This window comes from Cetorhinus maximus, chromosome 31 (assembly GCF_964194155.1).
Source record: "Cetorhinus maximus chromosome 31, sCetMax3.hap1.1, whole genome shotgun sequence".
NCBI lineage: Eukaryota > Metazoa > Chordata > Chondrichthyes > Lamniformes > Cetorhinidae > Cetorhinus > Cetorhinus maximus.
The window spans coordinates 5010478-5037400 of NC_135909.1; the positions used below are offsets into that span (position 1 = coordinate 5010478).

General features: G+C 50.7%; 1 protein-coding gene across 1 annotated transcript in view; it reads left to right on the top strand.

Annotated features, from left to right (window-relative positions):
* nrxn2b (neurexin 2b) overlaps positions 1 to 26923 on the top strand; it is a 1731499-nt gene that overhangs the window by 1015194 nt on the left and 689382 nt on the right. The window contains exons 15-16 of the mRNA XM_078532738.1: positions 6810 to 6983; positions 13395 to 13514. Of these exons, the coding sequence (XP_078388864.1) occupies positions 6810 to 6983; positions 13395 to 13514 (294 nt within the window). The remainder of the gene's footprint in view (positions 1 to 6809; positions 6984 to 13394; positions 13515 to 26923) is intronic.

The following is a 26923-nucleotide window of genomic DNA, read 5'->3' on the forward strand; positions in this document are numbered from 1 at the left end:
GATGTGCAAGGTGCTAAATCAATGCAGCCTCCTTTCCTTCAGCCTGGGTGCGAAAAACACTGTGAGCAAACCTTGGGAAAAGATTGGAGCGCATTAAATAATAATGCACCTCTTCCCCTTTCTTCAGTTATTTATGACAGAAAGGTTGGATTTGGTGACAATATTTTGTTCGGCTGACTTTCAGGATTAAGCCAGTCGGATAACAAAGAGCCCAGTTACCCTTTGCAATTGGCCGCAGGTAGAGAGTGACACCTGGAGGCTGGGCCAGTGGCTGGAGAGTGAGGGCGGGGGTTATTCGAGCTCATGTGATGCACCACCCAACATTGCACCCGATCAGAGTTGATTGGCACCCACTCCACCAACATTCACTCCCTCCACCACCGACGCACAGTAGCAGCAGTGTGTGTACCATCTACAAGATGCACTGCAGCAATTCACCAAGGCTCCTTCGACAGCACCTTCCAAACCCACGACCTCTACCACCTAGAAGGACAAGGGCAGCAGACACATAGGAACATCACCACCTGCAAGTTCCCCTCCGAGCCACTCACCATCCTGCCTTGGAAATATATCGGCCGTTCCTTCACTGCCGCTGGGCCAAAATCCTGGAACTCCCTCCCTAACAGCGCCGTGGGTGTACCTACACCACACGGACTGCAGCGGCTCAAGATGGCGGCTCACCCACCACCTTCTCAAGGGGGCAATTAGGGACCGGGCAACAAATGCTGGACCCAGCCAGCGACGCCCACCTCCGATGAGTGAATAAATTAGAAGGTTAGGCAGCGGTAGCCATTTCCCGATCGAGGGGTCAACACGTCAGGTAACAAGTGGGGAAGAGGAAGATTATGCTCCGGAAAAATTTGGATTTGATCGGCCTTCCAACAGGGACGGGCTTAACCGAAGACGAATACACAAGGGTCACGACCCCGGAGTGATCGTACTTTAATGAGCTTTAAATTCAGCTTTCACAGCTGGGTAAAACGGTTTAGAGTTTCCCCTCACAGGCAGCCCAGGGGAAAGGAACTCCGAATTGCCTCGTAAATCACTGCCAATTAACGGCAGTGAGCTTCCTGTGCACCTTGCCTCCTTGGAAACAGAATGCAGCCTTCGATCTCCCTCACGGCGCCCAAGGTGCGGAAGCCGAGGTTTGTGGTTGCCGGGGCTGGAACGCCTTGGCGACCAGAGCCAACAGGGACTGAGTTTTCCATTTGCGGGGCGGGCGCAGCTGACCCAATCGCGGGCGGGCGCAGACCGCGCCGCCATTTTGCGTGGGCGGGCCAACTAATTGGCCATTGACAGGTCGGCGGGCCCGCAGCTGATTTTGCTGCGCCCCCGCCTTCCTGAAAATTTAAATGGGGTGGGGGTGACGTCGGGGGTTCCGCCTGATGTCATCCCGTGTCATTTTACACCCCCCCCGCTCGCCGACGGTAAAATCCTGCCCTAGGTTGCCGTTTCAGGCCTGCGAGATCAGAAACAGTCACCGAGTCCGCTCAGAAGGTGCCGGAAAGGCGCAGCTAGGCCCGGCAGCACCCGTGTGGAGAGAGAGAAACACGAGTCAACGTTCTGAGTCCAGCACGACCCTTCTTCGGAAGGGCCTTCCTCGGCTCCTCCCCACCGGGCTCCCGCCCGCCCCGGCCTCTCCGCAATTTTACGCTTGGACGGGCGAGGCCTAGGCCTGCCCTTGCCCTAGGCCGGCCTACTTGCCCTGGCTCTAGGCCGGCCTGTTGGCCCTTGCCCTAGGCCGGCCTACTTGCCCTGGCTCTAGGCCGGCCTGTCTGCCCTTGCCCTAGGCCGGCCTACTTGCCCTTGCCCGAGGCCAGCCCGCCTTCCCTTTCCCCCAGCTGAGGCCCTCAGGTGGCCAATGATTGACCACTTAAGGGCTGTTTACCACCACCCTGCAGGCTGGCGGGAGGAGCTCAGGGGCTGGGGTGAGGCCTGAAAAGAAAGCCTTCTCAAGCCTGGAGAGGGAAGCGGGGCGGGGGAGGGGAGGTGTTTCCCTTTAACGACGGGGCCCCCCTCCCCACAAAAGGCCGGGCCCCCTGGACCCCTCCTTCCCCCCCACCCCCCCCCCCCCCCCGTCTTTCCATCAACACCACCACACCCTGCACACCTAGACCTCAACTTCTTCTTTCATTCATCCAGCATTTATTGCCCACCCCTAGTTGCCCCTTGTTCAGAGGGGCAGTTAAGAGTCAACCGCATTACTGTGGGGCCTGGAGTCACATGTAGGCCAGACCGGGTAAGGACAGCAGATTTCCTTCCCTAAAGGAGACATTAGTGAACCAGATGGGTTTTTTTATGACAATCATCAATGGCCATCATCTTTTAATTCCACATTTTTATTGAATTCGGATTTCACCACCTGCTGTGGTGGGAGCATGGCCCTGGGTGTCTGGAATACTAGCCAGTGCGGCGATACCGCTATTGCCACCGCCTCCCTACCCGACCATGAGACTTCCCCGGACTCCTCGACTCTCGGGACTCAGACTCGGGGGACTGCTTGCAGTTCCAGCCCTGTCCACTGCAGCTCCTGGCACTGCAGAGGGGGGGGGTCGCGAGAGAGCTTTCCGGCCAATCCGATTGGCCGGCAGCTCCCTGAGGCGGGGCGTCCTCCTGAGCGAGGGGCGGGAGCCCCGCCTCTGGCCAATCAACACGTGTTGGGAGGGTTGGCATTGGCGGGGATGTGCCCTCCACCCACCCCTCAGGGGGCTGGGAGGGAAGTCCGCCATCCTAAAAATCCCGGCGCCTGGTTTTATTTCAGATCTCCAGGGCCTGCGGCATTTTGCTCTGAATAACTAAACACGAAACGCTTTTGATCACCAGGAATCCCAATTTGCCAATCTTAAATGGTGTGGACGGGGGGGAGAGAGAGAGAGAATGGGTGGCGGTGCAGCCCAGGCATCGTTCTGGTAAATCTACACGGCGCTTTCCCCGAAGGCCGATATATCCTTCCTAAGGCGCGGTGCCCACGGTGACTCCGGGGGGGGGGTGGAAGGACCTTTCCCTCGTCGGGCGGGCTCGGCAGGGGGAGGCGGGGGCAGCCGGGAAGCCGCCCGCCGCAGGCGATTGGGGCTCGGCCGCGATTTCCCGCCAAGGCCCCGCCCAGCGTGAAACGCGAGCTCTGTGCGGGCGAGGAGTGGCAAGCGGGGAACTTTGCGCTTTCCCCTGGGGGGCGCGCGTGCCGGAAAAGCTCTCCGCGGCTTAAATCGGTTTAAAACGGTTAAAAAATAAAGGCCCCCTAAAGCGCTACAAAAGGTGCCTGCTCCGGTGACTCTCCCATGAGCAGGGACGTGTCATCAATGAAATGCTCGCATTTATTAATTTTTATTTTTAATTGCTGTTGGAAACCTCACCCCGCCCCGTGGATGAGGTCTCTTAAAAAACCCAAAGGCCGCTTGGCCTTTACGCCCGCCCCCGCCGACCCTGAGGTTGGACGGGCAGCGAAGATTTTCATTCACTTACCCTCTTAAGGGCTTTAAGAGGCCTTTTAATGGTCGGTGGGGGCGCTGCTGACTCCAGCGCTCGCCCGCCGAACGAAATATCACGTGGTGGCGTCATCGCGCATCATTTTATGCTCGGCAGACGAGCGGAAAACTCTCCCCCCAGGTGAGGCCTAGCCAAGGCTTTGTACAGGTGAAGCCTGACTTCTAACCCCATGTCTTCTAGCCCTCCAGATACAAAGACCAGCCTCTTTGATTACTTCCTGTACCTGTCCGTGACATTTTAATGACCCGCGTACCTGGACACGCCCTCCCTCAAGTCTCTTGTTTCACTGTTTCTACCTTTTTGACCATCTAGAAAGTTCCCCGCGCGACCCTTATTAGGCCCAAAGAAGATGAGCCGGCAGTTGCTCACATTGGAAGCCATTTTGCCACAGTTTTGCCCATTTATTTAACCTTTCTTTATAATTGTATGCCGTGTCCGCTGCTTATGATGCCGCCTACCTCTGTGTCATCGGCGAACTTGGATAAGCAACTTTCTATTCCATCGTTAAAGCCATTAATAAATACGATGAATAGTTCAGGGCCCAACACAAGAGCCTTGCAGAACACCACTAGTCACATTTTCAGTGCTCATGCAAGGTAGGCTGGTGGTGTAGTGGTAATGTAGCTGGGCTAGTATCCTAGGCTGATTTTTTTTGTAGGCCCTGGTTCAAATCCCACCCCAGCAGCTTTTGGAATTTAAACTTAATTTATAAAACCTGGAATATAAAGCTCGTCTCAGTAATGGTAACTCGCATTGATTATTGCTAAAACCCATCTGGTTCACTCACGTGCCCTTTAGGGAAGGAAATCTGCCGTCCTTACCCGGTCTGGCCTACATGTGACTCCAGACCCACAGCGATGTGGTTGACTCTTAACTGCCCCTCTGCAACCTACGGTTGCAACTGCACAAGGCATTGGTGAGGCCGCATCTGGAGAACTGTGCACAGTTTTGGTCCCCTTACTTGAGGAAGGATGTAGTTGCATTGGAGGCGGTTCAGAGGAGGTTCATTAGATTTATTCCAGAGATGCGGGGCTTGTCTTATGAGGAGAGATTGAGCAGTTTAGGCCTATACTCGCTAGTGTTTAGAAGGATGAGAGGAGATCTGATTGAGGTATATAAGATGCTAAAGGGGATAGGCAAAGTAGACGTGGAGCGGATGTTTCCCCTTGTGGGGCATTCTAGAACGAGAGGCCATAGTTTTAGGCTAAGGGGTGGTAGATTTAAATCAGAGATGAGGAGGAATTACTTTTCTCAAAGGGTCGTGAATCTGTGGAATTCACTACCTCAGAGATGCCGGGACACTGAATAAATTTAAGGGGGAGATGGACAGATTTTTAATTAGCAACGGGTTGAAAGGTTATGAGGAGAGGGCGGGAAATTGGAGTTGAGGCCAAAACGAGATCAGCCATGATCGTATTGAATGGCGGGTCAGGCTCGAGGGGCTGAATTGCCTACTCCTGCTCCTAGTTCTTATGTTCTTCTTGAAATGCCTGAGCAAGGCCAATCGGTTCAAGAGGCAATTAGGGATGGGCAGCAAATGCTGGCCTTGCCAGCGACACCCAGATCCTATGAAAGAATAAAGAGAAGAAGAGAATTGGGTAGGGCGGGCTGCCTGAATTTGTCTCATTCCTGGTGGAACAGGCCAAGTTCAGACCAAGAGAAGGTATCTCACCAAGTCATAACGTAGTGAAGAGTACAGGCGGGTAAATCTGCGAGAAAGCTTTAACCTAAGATGCTGAAGCTAGAATTGGTCGGGGGGGGGGGCGGGGGGGGGGGTGGTCACGGAAAATGAGAATTTAACATCGATGTAATGCCTAAGCCTTTCTGTAGAGTGAGGAACACACAGACCTCTACCCTGAATCATTTACGAGACAATTGGACACTGTGACTGGCAAGATTGTAGATTATTTCTGAGTGGGTGAACTTAGATTGCCGAAATGGCTTTTCTCATCTGTATCTAAGTTATGATCTTGAAGGGATGGCAAGTGCAGAATAACAAGTAGGTGACGAAGACTTTATGCCCACTGCCCGAAGTAGCAGTGCTCCTCTGCGCTGGTTGTGTGGGAACTGGTGCTCAGTAGGGTAGCTCTCTTGGTTGCAAGTCACAAGGTTGCAGGTTCAAGATCCCCGCCAGGAACCTGAGCTCCCAATCTAGGTTTGACACTCCCAATGCCAGTATTGAGTGAGCACTGCACTATTGGAGGGGCAGTATTGAGGGAGCACTGCTGGACTCAGGGAGTGCTGCTCTATTGGAGGGATAATATTACAGCTGTTACAACATTAGAGTAACTGATGATAGGTATTACAATTTAAGGTTTACAAATGTCAATTACATTGTGAAGGCTAAGAGAAACAGATGATGGGTATTAATGCTCTTTGTGCACGTATACATAGGGGATAGCTGGGACACTGGGTGTGCGCAAGGAGACCTGTGAGACTGAAACTCTCAATAAAGAAAAGCTCCATGTCTTGGTTTCAACTTCACTAACTGGCTTGGATCTTGTTAACAGCTGCTGTACTGAGCAAATGCTGCACTATTGAGGGAGCACTGCACTATTGGGGGTGGGGGGATGTTACACTGTCAGAGATGCTGTTTTTTGTACGAGACATTAAACCGAGGCCATGTCTTGCCCTCTCAAGGAGATGTAAAGGATCCTATGGCTGCTATTTTGAAGAAGAGTGGAGGTGTTGTCTCTGTGCCCTGGGGCCAATATTTATCCCTCAACCAACATCACTAAAAAACAGGTTATCTGGTCATGGTCACATTGCTTTGTGGAAGTTTGCTGTGCGTAGACTGGCTGCTGCAAGTTAATGTCTTGCCAATGATATTGTTAATGTCTATTAATGTCAATTACAATATTAAGTCAATTACATTGTTGAGGTTAAGAGAAACAGGTGCTGGGTATTAATGCTCTTTATGCACGTATGCATAGGGGATAGCTGGGACACTGGGTGTGTACAAGGAGACCCGTGAGACTGAAACTCTCGATAAAGAAAGCTCTGTGTCTTGGTATCTACTTCACCAGCTGGTTTGGATCTTGTTAACACTGCGCTTTCTACATTATAAAAGTGACAACACTCCAATAAGTGATTAATTGCCTGTGAAATGCTTTGTCACATCCTGAGGTCACGAAAGCTATTAAAGAAATGCCAATTCTGCCTTTGTTCTGTGTCATTGGTGCCATCATGGTGCTGCCCAGCGTGGCATTGCCAGGCTCGGAAGCCATACCGGAAATGTGGAATTGCGGCCAGTCTGATTCAGTCGCTCGACCTGCCGCTGGTCGATCCTATGCTAACTTTCCTTCTGCTCTCTTGTGATCCAGGGGAGCTGTACGTTGGCGGCCTGAGCAAGGGGATGTTCAATAACCTTCCCAAGCTGGTTGCGTCTCGAGAGGGCTTCCAGGGCTGCCTCGCGTCCATTGACCTGAACGGACGGCTGCCGGACCTGATCGCTGATGCCCTCCACCGCGTCGGGCTGATCGAGCGAGGATGTGGAGGTACGGCAAATTTTCTGTCGCAACTGTTTTCTGTTGGGTGCGACTTTCACCGCGGGGTCGGGACCCCAGCTGGCGCTGTTTCCACCGGAGGTGCCAACGGGCATCTCGAGGTGCGTCTGAAGGGATTGGGGTAGGGAGGTGGGGTCTGAAAGCCCGCCTACCTGTTGGCGAGCGAGCACCAATGATGCCAAGCCTTGGGGGGCACAGGCTACACCTAGGGTTGCTAACGCCCCTGGAGTCTCCAGGGATTGAAGATGCGACCCTGGAGAAAAACCAGCGGGGGCATTAAAAAAAGATTGGGGTTTTTTTTTTTAGTCATTTTCTTTGAACATTTCTCTTTACCAGATATAAAAGTATTGAAAATGGGGAGGGGGGTTGGGGATGGCTGTTTTGGCTGATAGTCAAGCATCATCCAATTGGGTCATGAGCCATTTTGCTCTCCGATTGGCGTAGGAAGGCCGTACGTCACAAGGATGGACGCGTTGGCCGACTAATGGCTGGAGTGCGGGGGTGGGGGGGGAGGGCAAGTCATGTGATGGAACCCCCCAGGAATACATTTAGTCACAGTTGACAGCCCTAGGCTATGCCCGATGTGAGAGAACAGAGCTGGGCCAACAGATATCGCCGAAGTAGGCCCACAGTTCGAAAGGTGACCCTCTGCGTCCAGGTTTTGCATCAGATGTTGGGGTTCAGAAGAAGCCTGAGGTTTCAGGGAACCATAAAGTAGTACAGCACATCTGGAGGCCATTCGGCCCATTCAGTCCTCTTTCGAAGAGGAGGCAGGTTAGACTCTCTCTCCCCCACCCCCACCTCTCCCCCACGCCGGTTCTTTCTCCATATCCCTGCCATTTTTTTCCCTCCTCCAAGTATTGCGTCTAATCCTGGGCCCCACGCTTTGGGAGGGATGGTAAGACTTTGGAGAGGGAGCAGACGAGACCACAGGGATGAGGGCCTGCAGTTATTCGGGTGAACTGGAGGGCAAGCGTTGGTACTCCTTTAACAGCAGAGACTGCAGGAAAGCTTAACAGGAGGGTTTACACGCTCGTTCAAAATCGCGAGGGGCTCTGACAGAGTAAATAAGGAGAAGCTGTTTCCCAGCGGCAGGAGGGTCGGTAACCAGAGGGGGACACAGATCGAAGGGAATCGGTAAAAGAAACCAGAGGAGGGGGAGATGAGGAGAATGTTTTTTTTTACACAGCGAGTTGTTGTGATCTGGAAGGCGCTGCCTGAAAGGGCGGCGGAAGCAGATTCAATAGGGACTTGCCAAAGGGGGAATTGGATAAATACCTGAAGGGAAAAAATTTGCAGGGCTAGGGGGGAAAGAGTGGGGGGGTGGGGGGTGGAGGAGTGGGACTAATTGGATAGCTCTCTTTCAATAGGCTGGCACAGGCACGATGGGCTGAGTGGCCTCCTCCCGGGTTGGATCATTTTGCGATTCTGCATGTGCAAGTCAAGTTAATGAATGATTTCTGTGCTGCCTGTTAACTCCCTCCTTAATGCGAGGGTGTTGAAAGGCTGGTCGATGACCCCCTCCGCTACACACCCCCGAAACCAGCAGCCAGTATGAGTCCCCAGGGCCTATCATCCTCCTGGGTACGAGGGCCTGTCCTGATGGCCCCAAAAGATAGAATGGTCGGCGTCAGAAGGGAACGCAGGGCAGGGGAGGGCGGAGATGAAAGAATAGTTCAAAGGCTTTCCTTAATATAACCCTTAAAGAGCACTGTTGGAAACGCTGTGTCAGGATCAGAACACCGAAACAGGAGGGAGGTGCCACTCAGCCCCCATGAGCACGCCCCACCATTCAATGAGATCATGACTGATCTGTGACTGAGCTCCACGTTTGCCCCATAATCCCTTAATCCTTTCGGCTAACAACAATCTATCAATCTCAGGTTTAAAATTAACGATCGATCATCGATTGCCGCTCGCGGAAGAGAGTTTCCAAACTTTTCCCACCCTTTGTGTGTGTGTGTGTGTGTGTGGAAGTTTTTCCTAATCTCACTCCTGTGAAAGGCCTGGCTCTGATTGCCCCCTAATCCTCATCATCTCCCCAACCAGCGAGGAATAATTTCTCTCTAACTAGCCTATCAGTCTCCCTTGACGCCTTGAAAGCCTCGATCAAGTCACTAGTTAAACTTCCAAATCCCGGGAAATACAATCCAGTTTATTTTTTGCAATCTCAGTCCAAAAGATATGATTAGTGGATGCAGGTTGGCAAATGCACTGTACTGACCTCTTGCCTAGTGACCAGAACATAACAGTGCAGCGGAAACACAGTGAGAGCTAAGTTTGGAGCTTATACGAACTAGAAGTTGAAATAAAAACAAAGGATAATATTTTTATAAAGACAATTTGACATAATAGAGAAAGGAAAAGGAGTGTTCAATAGTCGCTCGGTAGTACACAACTTGAGTGTTGCTGAAGAAAAGAGACATGTCGAATCTTTTCATCTTGCACTCACCAGGACACCTTGTAAGAATACCAATGTAAGGGGAAAACAACAATTCATACTGCATGTGAGGAGAGTGCTGATTGGTTGACAAGTGGACTCTGATTGGTAGAAGCGTTGTCATGGAAAACGCATCAGTGACGGTTCACTGCCAACCATTGTTTGAAATTTAAACCAGGCAGCTTGGCCCTGATTGGTCAAGGCATTGCACTGAGGAATGGGTCAGTGAGTGGCTGACACTTATTTTGTTTAGCTGAAGCAGACGCAATGTGCGTACATGTCCGTGCTGTCTGCAAAGAACAGGGCCCCGTGTATTGAGATAGGGAGCTTCCAGCACACGCGAATGCGCCACACACTGAGAGCCTGGCTGACAATCCTACACTGGCCGTCAGCGTAATTCTCAGAACACTGAGGACTATTTAGCAAACGTTGTCCAATCGTGGAATCACGTCCACTTGCCGACCAATCAGCACTCTCCTCACATGCAGTATAAATTGTTCTTTCCCCCCCTTACATTGGCATTCTTGCAAAGTGTCCCGATGAGTGCAAGATGAAAAGCTTCGACACGTCCCTTTTTTTCAGCAATACTTAAAATAAGTATTCAGGAAGCTCCTCTTTTCATTAACTTTACCGTCAGTCTATTCTCAATAAATTCCTAGAACTTTCGCAGCTGTGTAAATTGGGAAAATTCCCCAGGGCATAAAGGAGCATTGGATAAGAATGTTGATTCCTTACTCCTCTGCCAGGGAAAACCGTTGTTGGACTAAATGCTGGACCTTGGGCTACAATCATACACCTTATCAGCACTTCGTCTCTTTATTTCTTTTTATGCTGGTAAGACCAACATTTGTTGCCCATCCCTAATTGCCCCTTGAACTGAGTGTCTCGCTCGGCCATTTCAGGGGGGCAGTTATGAGTCAACCACATGTGGCTGTGGGGCCTGGAGTCACGTGTAGGCCCAGACCGGGTAAGGACGGCAGATTTCCTTCCCCTAAAGGGGACATTGGTGAACCAGATGGGGTATTTACGCCAATCGATGGTGGTTGCCATGGTCACCATGACCGAGACTAGCTTCCAATTCCAGATTTTTGATGAATTGGCTTTAAACTCCACCAGCGGCCGTGGTGGGATTTGAACCCCTGGCCCCGGAGCGTTAGCCTGGTCCTCTGGATTACTGGTCTAGTGACGTCATCGCTATGCCACCCATCCCATGTAGCGAATGGTCCACCGGGCAAAGTACGGGAGGGCACCTGGCATCTACTAAGCAGCAACCCCAACATTAATTGGCACTTTCAGCAGAGGAGTGGGATAAACTGGGCAAAAGCAAACCCAACACTCTTGTGAGTGACGCTGGCGATAATAACTCATGATTATAAAGCGCCTTTAACTCAGTAAAATGTCCCAAGGTACTTCACACGAGGGCAGTCAAACAAAACTTGATCCACGTGAGGAGATATACAGGGACAGGTGACCAAAAGCTCGGTCGACAAAGTCGGTTTTAAGGAGTTTCTTAATAGGGGGAAGAGAGAGGCGGAGAGGTTTAGGGAGAGAATCCCAGAGCTTAGGGCCTCCCCCCCTAGGCAGCTGAAGGCCCCCGGCCGCCCAATGGTGGAATGATTAAAGCCAGGGAATGCTGAAGGGGCCAGAATTGGAGGAACGCAGGAGGGTTGATGGGCAGGCAAAGTTTACAGAGGTAGGGAGGCCTGGGGTGGGGAGGGGGGAGGGAAGGGAAGGGAAGGAAGAGTGGGGGGGGTGGGGTGAGGCCATAGAGGGATTTAAACACAGCAGTAAGAATTTTACAATCGAGGCGTTGCAGGTGAACACGGTGGGGTGATAGGGATTTGGTAGGAGTTAGGAGTCTTGGATGGGCCCAAATTAATGGAATATCAAGGCCGCAGCTGATGTTAATCGCTGAGCAAGCCAAATCCCAGAGGGAAACTTGTCTTACCGATCATAACCCATTTTTTTTTCGTATTTTGAAAACGAAGGGAAAACTACTGATCCCAGATGCATGGAATCCCAGTAAGACCTTTAGGATTTTAAAATTAAAAGATTTATTGCCAAGAAGGAAAACAAAACTGAAATGCACAAGATTAAAATTATACAGCTGAAACAGTCTTACAAAACAATCCCCAAGAAAACCAATTTGGTCAGAACACACAAGTAAACTACTTAACAACAGCTCCCTTACTGATGTTTAACCATAAAAATCCAGTAATATTACCCAAGGCAAAAACTGCGGCTATTTTAGCAAAGTTTGCCACATGACTTCTCACTCTCTTCCGCTCTGCTGTGGCAAATTAAAGGAAGTTCAGAAACAGACAACTTTCTGAAAGCAAAGACTTTTCTGGCTTGAACCTAGATGGCTGCTTCAAATTCACAGCATCTGTTGGCACAGAGCTGGTCTCAGGACACCTCCCCCGCACAGCCACTTCAACCCAGCTAAACATCTTTCCTGAAATGTCCTTTTCCCTCTCGTCGTGAATTCCATTGTCCTAAGCACCTTTTTGAACCCAACTTTTCCAAAATATAAAAATCTTTCATTGCCTCCCTTGTTGACTTATGAAACCTTTGTAAGTTGTAAAAGTCCCTTAAATTCCCTTTGAAATTTAGCAGCTGAAAAGTCAAGTCCCTACCTATTACCTAATGCAAATTTTAAAACGCAACTTTTTTACTCTTAATTCCAACTTCACCATAGCCTCGCATTACAAATGCACGTATCTAGCCCATTTACTTTTCATCTGTCAGTTCGCACAGACAAGCTGCCTTTACTAACCTTCCTCCAGTTTAATTACAAATGGACACACACACACTCACACACACAAACACACACACATACACACACATTCACACACACAAACACACACACACACTCACACATACACACACTCTCTCACACACACACGCACACACCCTTCTTTACAGAATAGCATCATTTTTCCAAAAACATTTTTAAAAATAACATCCATCTTCACAGGAGTGTGGAAAGTAGGAGACAGTCAAAGAGCATTGGAAAAGTCAAGTCTTGGGGCATAGAATGAGGGCTTCAACATCAGATGAGCAGAATTGTGTTCCTTCAAATGCCCATAGATGCCTACGGACACCACAGTACACTACACTATAGCAAGCAGTTAAGAAGGCAAATGGTATGTTGGCCTTCATTGCGAAAGGACTTGAGTACAGGAACAAGGATGTCTTACTGCAGCTGTACAGGGTCTTGGTGAGACCACACCTGGGGTATTGTGTGCAGTTTTGGTCTCCTTACCTAAGCAAGGATATATTTGCCATAGAGGGAGTGCAGCAAAGGTTCACCAGACTGATTCCTGGGATGGCAGGATTGTCGTATGAGGAGAGATTGGGCCGACTAGGCCTCTATTCACTGGAGTTTAGAAAAATGAAAGGGGAAAGTTTCTCATTGAAACGTATAAAATTCCGACAGGAATGGACAGACTGGATGCAGAGATGATGTTTCCTCTGGCTCGGGGGTCTAGAACAAGGGGGTCACAGTCTCAGGATACGGGGTCGGCCATTTAGGGTTGAGATGAGGAGACACTTCTTCACTCAGAGGGTGGTGAACCTGTGGAATTCTCTACCACAGAGGCCTGTGGAGGCCAAGTCACCGAATATATTTAAGAAGGAAATAGATAGATTCCTGGACTCTAAAAGCATCAAGGGATATGGAGAGAGAGCGGGAGTATGATGTTGAGGTAGAGGGTCAGCCATGATCATATTGAATGGCGGAGCAGGCTCGAAGGGCCTAGTGATTTGCTCCTGCTTCTATTTCCTTTTGTGTCTATAATTATTATTATTTTTATACAATGATATAATTACGTAAAATTAAAAATATTAAGTGCGGCCTGGTAGGATTCAATTAATAAGCGTTGACGCGGGGCTGGGAAAGGGTGACACTCTCCTGTGCCGTGGCCACGAATCTCCAGCTGTGGTTCTGCGTTTTTCCCTAGGCCCCAGCACCACGTGCCAGGAGGACTCCTGTGCCAACCAGGGTGCCTGCATCCAGCAGTGGGACGGGTACACCTGCGACTGCAGCATGACATCTTTCGGGGGCACCATCTGTAACTACCGTGAGTACCGGGCATTTCCTTTACCCTTGTCGAGCTGAGAGATGGGTCAGCGTGCGGGAAGGCGAGGGGGGGATGTTGTGGGGCGGGGGTGGGGGTTGTGGTTGCTGGTGGAGCCAGGATGTAATTTGAGATTTTTCTTCGGATGCTGGGAGAAGCGGGTGCCTCACACGAGGCTCAGCCAGTTTTTGTTTCGTTGATTGAAAGTCACGTCGGCGTGTAATGGAACCACCATCACCCGCAGCCCCGTAAATCCTGATCGGAGACATTCTCTCAAAGCACCCTTTCCATTATTACTGATGCTCCCTCCCTCGACTCTTAGTGAACGAAGCTGCATAATACTTCTGTTATCCTGTTGGCCCTGTGCGACTGTTGTCCTGTACGTATAAGATCAAAATGATCTCCTGTTGCTCTACAGGCCGTGAGAGGCTAAGGTGGGGCAGGGGAACGTTAGTAGGACCCAAGACAAGTTGCGATGTCGAAACCAAGGCACAGAGCTTTACAGAGGGAGTTTATTGACATTGCTCAGTCTCAACCCAGTGTCCCAGCCACCCCCTATTTATACGTGCTCAAGGCACTTAATTCAAAAAAAAATGCCTTCCACCGACGTAGCCCGACAATCAAGTCTACGCCCCATTAACAGGGAGGGGTGGTTTGGAGGAGGACATGCAACATGGCGGCTAATGCAGGTTCCATTGCAAGCGACGCCTCACTGTTGTTGCTGCCTGTTAACTTGAAGCTGGATGTTATGTAATAGAATCTGAACAGTGATGAATGTTTTATCTCTCTGGGTTGAAGTAACCTTGCTCCTAGCTGCGGGTTTGCTTTGTGTAGATGCTGGTTGCAGCTGGTTGCTATAAACGGCAAGAGCAATCAGTATTCATTTGTTGAGAGTTGGCGTATGGCAGAGCCTGTTTTCCTGGAGTTCATTATAATCAATCTGATGTTTTAATTGATTTGCAAATCAGCCAGTTAATTGACTTTCAAGCCACGGTGGGCATGGTGTGCTAGTATTTATCAACATGCCAACAAAACAAAGCCGCATTGTCATTCGGGGGCGGTGTGTTACAGGGTGCCCAGAATGACAGTCTCCACCACGCACACCCACGCCCACACCCACAAGCAGGCACAATGAGTTTGGTTATGGTGTAGCAATGTACAGGCTCATAAGTAGCGGGAGCTCCCGGTCCCACCCAGCAGTAGCAAGCGTGGCGGGTGGGGGTGGTAGGTGGGCATGGGGGAATTGCTTTCCCGATGAATGCGGGGATGAGCAGTAGGACTTCTGCTCTTGTCACGATCAAGGAGGGGTGGGGGTGAGCTTCCCGGAGAACCACGTCGGGAAGCCCTATCTGCACGTGTTAGCCTGTCGCGCATGCCCCTATAAAGGCTCCCCTGGCCCGAATCGAGGTCCTCCTTCCAGGTTAAGCTCCCCGCCGGCGGGAAGTTAGAGCGTCCGCTATAGGCCTACAAGTGTGGCGCACCCGGGCGGGCTTCACTCTTTACGCGGCTTTGAGGTCAGGAGACACTGCCTTCGCCTTCTTGAGGGACCGCTCGTGACTCGCTGACATCGGGCGCTGGTAGCACACGTTGCATGGGTGGCTGGGATGTTGGGGGGGTGGTTTCAGGTAGGGTTGGAGCGGAGGCTGGACTTGGGAGGCAGGCTACAGGGGGGGGTGGGGGGGTGGCGGGAAAGGAGGGAAGTTGACCTTTAAATGTGACACCTTGACCTTTGAGCCCATGAGGTAACAGCGGGGAGGGCGATTTCCCTGCCGGCTTGCGCCGCGAGACGGGCCATGAATAAGTAATCTCCGTCCTAGGTTCTAAGAGTGCCCGCGCTGCCCACCCGGAGGCAGGGCCACTCCGCTCCCCCGTCTGTCCTGTGCCAGCCTCTGCCAACCACCACCCTGCCCACCCTCCTCCAATTCGCATGGCCAGCCTTGCATTTCATGATGCCCCCTCTGGATTGCCAGCTGGCTTGGCGCCATGAGCCGCAAGGTATCGACCTTTCATCTTCTGCCTCCCCACTGGAGTCAACAGGCCAATTGAGGGGGGTGGGGGGTGGTGGGAATGTCAGCAATGCTCTAGAATGGGTTACCGTTCTGCTCGGGCACGTCCAGGACCTCTGAAGGGGCTCTGCGGAATGGCGCTGGCTGGTGAGAATTCGGCTCCCTGGGACAGGACCCCCAACGGTAGTCCAGGAGCTCCCTCCCCGCTCCCACACCATCCCGCAGACCCAACCCCCCCACCCCCGGATATTCCTCCTCAACATAGGCTGGCGAAGGCCCAAGGTCTGCTCATGAACCTACCCTCCTTGATAACAAACAGGGTGGAACCCCCTGCCTGGCTTGGTTCTGCCCACAGTCCACTCCCCCAGTGCCAACCGGAAGTCAAGCATTCCAGCCTCCCACAGGTCGGGAATTTCGTTACCTCAAGAGGCACGCTCAGGTCCGGGGTGGGCACAACCCGTGTGCAGTCTACCTGCGCACAAACTCAATTACAGGTAACAGGCTCTACAGGCACTGACCATATTGGCGTACTGGGTACAGCGTACAAAATCAGTAGGGAGCGCGGCTGGTCAAGGGGTGGCGCGGAAGGATCCACGTGCAGCAAGAGTTGGGCCTGACACTTCACAATGGAGTCGAGCTTGGAATGGTTTAGAAATTGGGCATCTAGTTTGGAGAATCCAGAGGCTCGCTTTGCAGTGTCGATCTGTGTGGGAGGTGTGCTCTCACTAGAATGCAATCCCTTCAGGGTGTGTTGCGACCATGTAAAAAACGTTTCCTTAAAGTGGTCCGTGAGCTAAGAATTTGCGTGTGTGTGTGTGTGCGCGTGTGTGCGTGCATGTGTGCGTGCATGTGCGTGTGTGTGTGTGTGTGTGTGTAGCCCCCTTTTGGTTTACGAGTGGTTCAATGTAAAAATAACCCAGCAGACGAACTTTAGTCCTCAGCAAGGTAAAGATTAGTTTATTACAAAACCACTGCTGAAAAGTTACCTAACTAAAAGTAAGGAAGTCATTAACTAACCTACAGATACAAAGGTTAAAATGCAGATAAAGGAAAAGGATACTTAAAGATGAGATTTCAAATCAACCTCTGTGAGATACCATTGCGGGCACGTTGCTTTGAATTCCTTCCTTCTGAAGTGAAGGGGTTTAAACTCGAGGTTCGCTTTAGCAGCTGCGATGGCTTGTGCAGCTGAATGGTCAGAATTTTCCTTTGTAGGTGGACTTGACAGGTGGAGCAGAGGCAGAGAGAGAGAGAGAGAAATGGTGGCTTTCCTTGCTGGAACATGCAGGTACTATCATTTGAAGATTGCCTGGTTTCTTCTCAGCAGACCAGGGGTGATATTCCGGATGTCTTACTCTGTAACCCCTCCCCAATGACAAGGAATCCCAGCTCTCATGTGTGGCTCATGGCTGGTTAATCTGAGCGTTGTGTGGCTGGCATTGCCTCTCACATTTGCCACGTAAGATGGTTTCTTACAGCCTCCCATATACAGTTCGAAAACACAAAAATAATGACTGATAGGTACATTTGCGTGAGCTGTCATTCCACAATAGCGACAACGTTAATTAAATTGCAGTCTCTCTCTCTCTCTCGGAGAACAAGAAGAAGAAGTCGGAATCAAAAGACTCCTGAGTTTTCACAGGAGGCCCCATACTCCTCTCGGAGCTTGTTGAATTTCGAGTGTCCTTTTCGAGTGATCCTCCTTCAGGGTGAACGCGGTCTGGATCTCCCATCCAGCTGACTGCGCTCGAATCCACAAGGGGTCATAGGGCTTTTGGGAGCCACGTCCTTTAAAGTTCATTCTTAGCAGGAGGTCACAGTCTGTTATAAGAATCGATAATATTAAAAGTTGTGACAGGGTTGCGAGCATGATTCTTGACGGAGGGGGGGAAACGAGAGGATCCTAGATAAAAGCAAAATACTGCGGACGCTGGAAATCCGAAGCAAAAAATGGAAAAACCCAGCCGGTCTAACAGCATCTGTGGAGAGAAAAGAAAACAAGAGTTAACGTTTCGAGTCCTTCACACGGACTCGAAACGTTAACTCTGTTTTTTCTTCCCCTCTCCGCAGATGCTGCCAGACCTGCTGAGTTTTCCCAGCATTTTCTGTTTTTTGTTAAAGGGTTCTAGATGGCGCTTTGGTGCTGGCTCTGTCTTTGTCACTGTGGAGTGCCCGGGCATAGATAGCAGTCACCGTTCCGTTAGCGCAAGGGAATCCCATCCAAGTGTAATGTGTGTGTAGCCCCCTTTTGGTTTACGAGTGGTTCAATGCAAAAATAACCCAGCAGACGAGCTTTAGTCCTCAGCAAGGTAAAGGTTAGTTTATTACAAAACCACTACTGAAAAGTTACCTAACTAAAAGTAAGGAAGTCATTGACTAACCCGCAGATACAAAGATTAAAATGCAGATAAAGGAAAAGGATACTTACAGATGAGATTTCAAATCAACCTCTGTGAGATACCATTGCGGGCACGTTGCTTTGAATTCCTTCCTTCTGAAGTGAAGGGGTTGAAACTCGAGACTCGCTTTAGCAGCTGCGATGGCTCGTGCAGCTGAATGGTCAGAATTTTCCTTTGTAAGTGGACTTGACACTCACCCAAGCGTTGCCTGTGGAATATGTAACCCAGGACGTGGACAAGATACCTCCGCCTGTAAACCAAGCAGCCGGGTTAAACTCTCAAGTCATCAAATAATTGGTTCAGCGTTGGGTTTGCAAAGCGGTGGTGCCAAGGTACGCCATATGCTGGTTGCATATCTTCTGATATTGGCTTAACTGCTGTGACAGTTTACCTGTTTACGCCTGTTTATCCAGAGACGAGGCTGTGACCACAGCTGTCCATTCGCTCCCGCTGGACATTGCCCCGGTCCGTTTAGCTGTTTACCGGGCTTCCCAATATCCATCCGCTTTACCTTTGCGGATGGGAAAGTGGGGGGATAGCCTGAATTCCGGATCGAGCTGCTGTTACCTCGGTGGGTGCTGGGTTTGAGGGGGCGTGGCCCACCCGAGCTCCCCCCCCCCCACAACCTTTCTGCCTGGCAGGAGGGCAAATGCCAGTTTTTCAATGTGATTCCAGCCAAGATGTGACAGGCAACCAGTGGATGTAGATCATTCCCTGACTGGCAGGGGTGCCAGCAAATCATGCCCTGGCGTTGGAAGGATGATGTTTTTTTATGATTCGTTCATGAGATGTGGGCGTTGCTGGCTTGGCCCAGAGTTTATTGCCCATCCCTAATTGCCCTTTGAGAAGGTGGGAGTGAGCCACCTTCTTGAGCCGCTGCAGTCCCTGTGGTGTAGGTACACCCACAGTGCTGTTAGGGAGGGAGTTCCAGGATTTTGACCCAGCGACAGTGAAGGAACAGCTGATATATTTCCAAGTCAGGATGGTGAGTGGCTTGGAGAGGAACTTGCAGGTGGTGGTGTTCCCGTGTGTCTGCTGCCCTTGTCCTTCTAGGTGGTAGAGGCCTTGGGTTTGGAAGGTACTGTCCAAGGAGACTTGGTGAGTTGCTGCAGTGCATCTTGTAGATGGTACACACACTGCTGCTACTGTGCATCGCTGGTGGAGGGAGTGAATGTTGAAGGCGTTGGATGTGGTGCCAATCAAGCTTTGCCCTGAATGGTGTTGAGCTTCTTGAGTGTTGTGGGAGCTGCACTCATCCAGGCAAGTGGGGAGTATTCCATCACACTCCTGACTTGTGCTTTGTGGATGGTGGACAGGCTTTGGGGAGTCAGGAGGTGAGTTACTCTCCACAGATTTCCCAGCCTCTGACCTCCTCGTGTAGCCACAGTATTTATAGGGCTGGTCCAGTTCAGTTTCTGGTCAATGGTAACCCCCAGGCTGTTGATGATGGTGGAGGAAGTGAATGTTGAAGGTGGAGGGTGGGGTGCCAGTGATGCAGGCTGCTTTGTCCTGGATGGCGTTGAGCTTCTTGAGTGCAGTTCAACATGGTGTGTGACTTGGGGGGGGTCTCTGAAATGACAGTAACATTTGCCACCATGATGGCGCTATAGAAACTTTTGTTACAGAGTACTCTCATTAAGACATGGTGTCAGAAGTGTTGGGTATTTGCCTGAAGGGGGAAAGATTAGATCAAATAGTCGTTTGGCAGTACAGAACTTGAGTATCACTGAAAAAAGAGAATTCTTACTGTATGTGAAGAGAGTGCCAACCAATCAACACTCTCTTCACATGCAGTATAAATTGTTGTTTTCCTTTTATATTGGTACTCTTGCGAAGTGTCCTGATGAGTGCAAGATGAAAAGCTCCGACATGTCTCTTTTCTCAGCAACGCTAAGGATCGGTCTGTCGCTTGGGGAGGTGATCAATTGACGGCGACGCCAGCATTTTGAATTTACCGGGCACCTTTTGTAACCTCACCCTGCCAGCTCACTGCACGTCACTGGGAAAGGGCCAACGTTGCTACGCAAAAAGCAGCCGTCAAACCACATCACCCCCGTGCAACCCCCACCCCCGACCCCCACAAAAAAAAAACACTTCCCCGTGATGGAGAGCAGGGCAACCAGCGACGCCGGAGGATTGGTGAACTTTTGCCCTTGCCGCATTTATGTAGCGCCTTGGTGAGACCACACCTGGAGCGCTGTGCGCAGTTTCGACCTCTTCACCCAAGGGAAGGCACACTGGCCGGAGAGGGAGCGCGATGAAGGTTCAACGGACTAACTCCTGGGATGGAGGGGTTGTCCTGTGAGGGAAGATTAAATAGACCGGGCCTTTTGCCCCCCGGAGTTTAGAAGAATGAGAGGTGATCTCATTCAAGCCTACAAAATTCTTATAGGGCTCGACAGGGGAGACGCAGGGAAGATGTTCCCCCCCCCCGGCTGAGGGTGGTGGGTGGTCTAGAACCAGGGGACACAGTCTCAGAATAAGGAGAGGGCCATTTGGGACTGAGATGAGGAGGAATTTCTTCACTCAGAGGGTTGGTGAATCTTTGGGAATTCTCTACCCCCCCAGAGGGCTCAGGAGGCTCAGTCATTGGGTGTGTTCGAGACTGAGATCGATAGATTTCTACGTCTTAAAAATATTAAGGGATAGGGGGATAGTGCAGGAAAGTAGAACATCAGCCATGATCTCACTGAATGGCGGGAATGGGCTGGAAGGGCTGAATGGCCTCCTCCTGCTCCCATTTCTGATGGGGTTTTTCTTTGTTGCATGAATATAGTGGGGGGCTGCGGCGCTCCCTGGACTCAATATTCCTGGAGGTTGTAGGGTGCAATATTCAGGCCGTACCGTGAGCCCTGCGCTTGGTCCTGGTTACTGCGCCATCGGTAAGTGCAAGTTCCAGAGGAACACGGGGGAAAAAAAGGGGCAGGAGGAGGCCATTCGGCCCTTTCAGCCCCTTCCAGCGTTCAATCGGACCACGGCTGATCTGCCTCGCTCCACTTCCCCCTCTTTCTCCTTTGATACCCTTCACGCTGAAAGATGTCATCGATCTCCATCTTGAATAGACTCAATGACTGAGCATCCACAGCCCCCTTGGTGTAGAGAACGCCAAAGATTCGCCACCCTCTGAGGGAAGAAATTTCTCCTCATCTCAGTCCAAGATGGCCGACCCCTTATTCTGTGATTATTATTATTATTCTTTTATTCGTTCGCGGGATGTGGACTTGGCTGGCTGGGGCCAGCATTTATTGCCCATCCCTAATTGCCCCCTTGAGAAGGTGGGGGTGAGCCGCCTTCTTGAGCTGCTGCAGTCCCTGTGGTGTAGGTACACCCACAGCGCTGTTAGGGAGGGAGTTCCAGGATTTTGACCCAGCGACAGTGAAGGAACGGCCGATATATTTCCAAGTCAGGGTGGTGAGTGGCTTGGAGGGGATCTTGCAGGTGGTGGTGTTCCCATGTGTCTGCTCCCCTTGTCCTTCTAGATGGTAGTGGTTGTGGGTTTGGAAGGTGCTGTCGAAGGAGCCTTGGTGAGTTGCTGCAGTGCATCTTGTAGATGGTACACACACTGCTGCCCCTGTGCGTCGGTGGTGGAGGGAGTGTCCCAGTTCTAGACTCTCCAGCCAGAGGAAATGGCCTTCCGGCATCTATCCTGTTGTGCCTTCAAAGAGTATTCTAAACTTCACTGAGATGCCCTCTCATTCTTCTTCACTGCTGAGGATAGAGGCCCATCTACTCAATCCAGTGAAGCACAAGGAGGCTGGTTCCCTGTATCACAGGGCTGGGTCTGCAGGAATGGCTGGAGACACTTGCTAAGGCCACTGTCCAGGGGGACCCGGACTGCAGGGGAAAGGAACACAAGGTACAAGCTACAGAAAGGGAGGGTCAGGACTGAGAGAATAAAGCGCTTCATCATAAATTGTGATTAGTACCTGGAATGTAGGAACAAGTAACATTGTGTAGGCAAAACGAGGAATCATTCGAACAGCTCTTGGATTCTTTGATGGAGAATTTGTGGGTTAGAATAAGGTAGATGGGCTGACAGACCTCCTCCATCTATACACTGTTGTGGCTAAAGTTTTTCAGCTCATTGGATCCCCTTCTTCCAGATTAACAATCCCACCCACTCCCTGTGGCCGAATCTGGCTGCAGCAACACAAATATACACACACCACACACTCACACACACACACACACTCACACACTCGCACACACACACACACACACACTCGCACACACACACACACACACACTCACACACACACACACACACTCACACACTCGCACACACACACACACACACTCGCACACACACACACACACACACTCGCACACACACACTCACACACACACACAGTCCCTCTCTCTCTCTCACACACACTCACACACAGTCTCTCTCTCTCACACACACATACAGTCACACACACACACACACTTGCTCTATCTTCCTCACACACACCCTGTCTCTCTCTCTCACACACACATACAGTCACACACACACACACACACACTTGCTCTATCTTCCTCACACACACACCCTGTCTCTCTCTCTCTCACACACACACTCTCTCTCACACATGCACACACACTCACACACACACACACACTTGCTCTATCTCCCTCACACACACTCTGTCTCTCTTTCACACACACACTCTCTCTCATACATGCACACACACACACGCACGTTCTATCTCTCTCTCTCTCACACACACACTCACACACACACACTCACACACACACGCACTTTCTCTCTCTCACACACACACACTCACACACTCACACACACACACACTCACACACACACGCACTTTCTCTCTCTCACACACACACACTCACACACACACACATACACACACTTTGTCTCTCTTGCTTGGATTAAAATGGGACCCAAATCTCTGCTCTGTAAATGTCTCATGATTCATTTTTAAAAACACATGGTAATTTACTTCCACAGGTTCCTGTGTCTTAGTGATGAAAGTTCTTAATGAACTTTCTACCAGCAGGAAACTAATATCATTGTATTGACCTCACCACTTGCCCAGTACCTATCACACAGCCTGTTCCTGCCCTCTACCAGTACCATAACTGTGTGGTTCCATCATACTCCTGTGCACAGTGATATCTGAGAGGATTTTACAGGGAGGGAGAGACTGGGCTGATTTTGAATGACTGAGACTTTTGAGATATGCTAGAAAACATCCTTTGCCCCCTTGCATTGTGTTTGTGTGTGAGTGTGTGTGAGAGAGAGAGAGAGAGAGAGAGTGAGTGATTGTGTATGTGTATCTATGTGTATGTTTGAGAAGGTGTGTGCGTGAGTGTCTGTGAATGTGTGTGTGTGTGGGTGTGAATGTGTGTGTGGATGTGTGTGTGTGTGTGTGTGTGTGTGTGCATGTGTGTGAGTGAGTGAGTGAATGTGTGGGTGAGTGTGTGTATGTGTGTGGGTGAGTATGTGAGTGAGTGTGTGAGTGTGCATATGAGAGCGACTGTGTGATTGTGAGTGTGTATATGTGTGTGTGTGTGTGAGTGCCTGTGTGTGTGTGTGCATGTGTGTGTGTGCATGTGAGAGTGTGTGTGGGTGTAACTCTGTGTGTGTGTGTGTGTGTGTGTGTGTGAGTTGGGAGGGGTGTGATTGTGTGTGTGAGTGAGTGTCTGTGTGGGTGTGATTGTGTGTTTTGGTGTGTGTGGGTGTGTATGTGACTGTGTGTATGTGTGTGTGTATATGTGTGTGTGTGTGAGTGCCTATGTGAGTGTGTGTGTGTGTGTCTGTGTGCATATATGTGTGTGTGTGAGTGCCTGTGTATGAGCATGCATGTGTGTGTGTGAGAGAGAGTGTGAGTGGGTGTGTGTGTGTGTGCGCGCACATGTGAGAGCGACTCTGTGTGATTGTGAATATGTATATGTGTGTGTTTGTGTGTGAGTGCCTCTGTGTGTGTGTGGTGGCAGGGGGGGCTGTGACTGTGTGTGTGAGTGAACATCTGTGTGGGTGTGATTGTGTGTTTTGGTGTGTGTGGGTGTGTGTGTGACTGTGTGTGTGTGTGTGTGTGTGTGTGTGAGTGCCTGTGGGTGAGTGTATGTGTGCGTATGTGTCTGTGTGCATACATGTGTGTGTGTGTGAGAGAGTTTGTGTGGGTGTGTGTGTGTGTGTGTGTGCGCATGCATGTGAGAGTGACTGTGTGTGATTGTGTGTATATGTGTGTGTGTGTATGTGTGTGGGGGGAGTGTGACCGTGTGTGTGAGTGTTTGTGTGGGTGTGATTGTGTGTTTTGGTGTGTGTGACTGTGTGTGTGTGTGTGTGTGTGTGTGTGTGTGAGAACGACTGTATGTGATTATGAGTGCATATGCGTGTGTGTGTGTGTGTGTGTCTGTGTATGAGTGTGTGTGTGAGAGAGTGTGTGCGGGTGTGAGTGTGTGGGTGCTTGTGTGTGGGGGGGGAGGGTGTGACTGCGTGTGTGAGTGAGTGTCTGTGTGGGTGGGTGTGATTGTGTGTGTGGGTGTGTGTGTGTGAGTGTGTGTGGGTGTGAGTGCCTGTGTGTGTGTGAATGCCTGTGTGTGTGAGAGTGTCTGTGTGTCTGTGTGCATATATGTGTGTGAGTGAGTGTGTGTGAGTGTGTGTGTGTGCACACGCATGTGAGAGCGACTGTGTGTGATTGTGAGTGTGTATATGTGTGTGTGTGTGTGAGTGCCTGTGTGTGTGGGGGGGGAAGGGTGTGAGTGAGCGTCTGTGTGGGTGTGATTGTGTGTTTTGGTGTGTGTGACTGTGTGTGTGGGTGTGTGCGTGCGTGTGAGAGTGACTGTGTGTGATTGTGAGTGTGTATGTGTGTGTGTGTGTCTGTGTATGAGTGTGTGTGTGTGAGAGAGTGTATGTGGGTGTGAGTGTGTGTGTGTGTGTGTGTGCCTGTGTGTAAGTGGGGGAGGGTGTGACTTAGTGTGTGAGTGAGTGTCTGTGTGGGTGTGATTGTGTGTTTTGGTGTGTGTGGGTATGTGTGTGACTGTGTGTGTGGGTGTGTGTGTGCTTGTGAGAGCGACTGTGTGTGATTGTGAGTGTGTATGTGTATGTGTGTCTGTGTGTGTGAGACGGTGTGAGTGTGTGTGTGTGAGTGCCTGTATGTGTGAGTGTGCTTGTGTGTGTACATTTGTATGTGTGAGTGCCTGTGTATGAGTGTGTGTGTGTGTGAGAGAGAGTGTATGTGGGTGTGTGTGTGTTTGTGAGATCGACTGTGTGTGATGGTGAGTGTGTATGTGAGTGAGTACCTGTGTGTGTGTGTGTGTGTGAGAGAGAGTGTGTGTGGGTGTGACTGTGTGTGTGAGTGAGTGTCTGTGTGCGTGTGTGTGTGTGTGTGTGGGTTGGTGTGAGTTAGTGTGTGTGAGTCTGCGTGAGTGAGTGTCTGTGTGATTGTGCATGTTTGTGTGGGTGTGAGTGTGTGTGTGAGTGAGTGTTTGTGTGGGTGTGAGTTAGTGTGTGTGAGTCTGTGTGAGTGAGTGTCTGTGTGATTGTGCATGTTTGTGTGGGTGTGAGTGTGTGTGTGAGTGAGTGTTTGTGTGGGTGTGAGTTAGTGTGTGTGAGTCTGTGTGAGTGAGTGTCTGTGTGATTGTGCATGTTTGTGCGGGTGTGAGTGTGTGTGTGAGTGAGTGTTTGTGTGGGTGTGAGTTAGTGTGTGTGAGTCTGTGTGAGTGAGTGTCTGTGTGATTGTGCATGTTTGTGTGGGTGTGAGTGTGTGTGTGAGTGAGTGTTTGTGTGGGTGTGAGTTAGTGTGTGTGAGTCTGTGTGAGTGAGTGTCAGTGTGATTGTGCATGTTTGTGTGGGTGTGAGTTAGTGTGTGTGAGTCTGTGTGAGTGAGTGTCAGTGTGATTGTGCATGTTTGTGTGGGTGTGAGTGTGTGTGTGAGTGAGTGTTTGTGTGGGTGTGAGTTAGTGTGTGTGAGTCTGTCTGAGTGAGTGTCAGTGTGATTGTGCATGTTTGTGTGGGTGTGAGTTAGTGTGTGTGAGTCTGTGTGAGTGAGTGTCAGTGTGATTGTGCGTGTTTGTGTGGGTGTGAGTGAGTGTGTCACTCACACTAAGTGAGGTGAGGGCCACTGGCGGCAAAGTTGGGCTCCAGGCCAAGGAGCGGGGTAAAAAAAAAACCCAAAACTCGCTCTTGTTTTGAAAGGCTATGGTCCCCTTTGTCCCAGGCTAACCTGGTGCCCACCCGTGGGCAATACAAACCCCCAAACATCGTCAGCCCCACTTGGCAAGGGCGACCACCGCCCTCTGAGTATAGCCGCCGGGGACGTGCCCTGAGGGAGTTTGACCCCAGCTCCCTCTCGCAGCGGGCCATGAACAGCTAGAGTGAGCGGGTAGGAGGGGCACCTGGAGGCCCTAAGCCACTCAGAGCATTTTAAGAAACAGCGATAGACACTACAAGAGAGGATGATGGAGTCGGTGCCGGGAGGAAAGCGGGAGATCAGAACGGATGAGATGAAGGCTTCCTTTCTCTGAGCTTCTGATCTCTCCCAAAGACTGGCTGCCAAATAGGAAGACTAATGTGGGGAATGCAGCTCCAGGCACTACCAGTCAACCTTGGTTACTTGGCTCAGTAAGCATCAGAAAGCAGTAAATTACATTTGTGGGTCAGCTTGGCTGACCTGAGTGTCTTTTCTTGAGAGTAGTTGCCTTCGCCTTAAATCTAACCACTTTGGATCTCAATGCGAATGTCCCATTAGTAAAATGGAAGGAAGGCAACTGACGTGGGCCATTATTGAACAAATGACCCATTACTTGGCAACATTGTTTCTGATGCCAAGTGACCCCCTGAGTTGGACTGAGGGGCTGCACTGTCGGACGGTCAGTACTGAGGGAGTGCTGCACTGTCGGAGGGTCAGTGCTGAGGGAGTGTTGCACTGTCGGAGGGTCAGTACTGAGGGAGTGCTGCACTGTCGGAGGGTCAGTGCTGAGGGAGTGTTGCACTGTCGGAGGGTCAGTACTGAGGGAGTGCTGCACTGTCGGAGGGTCAGCACTGAGGGAGTGCTGCACT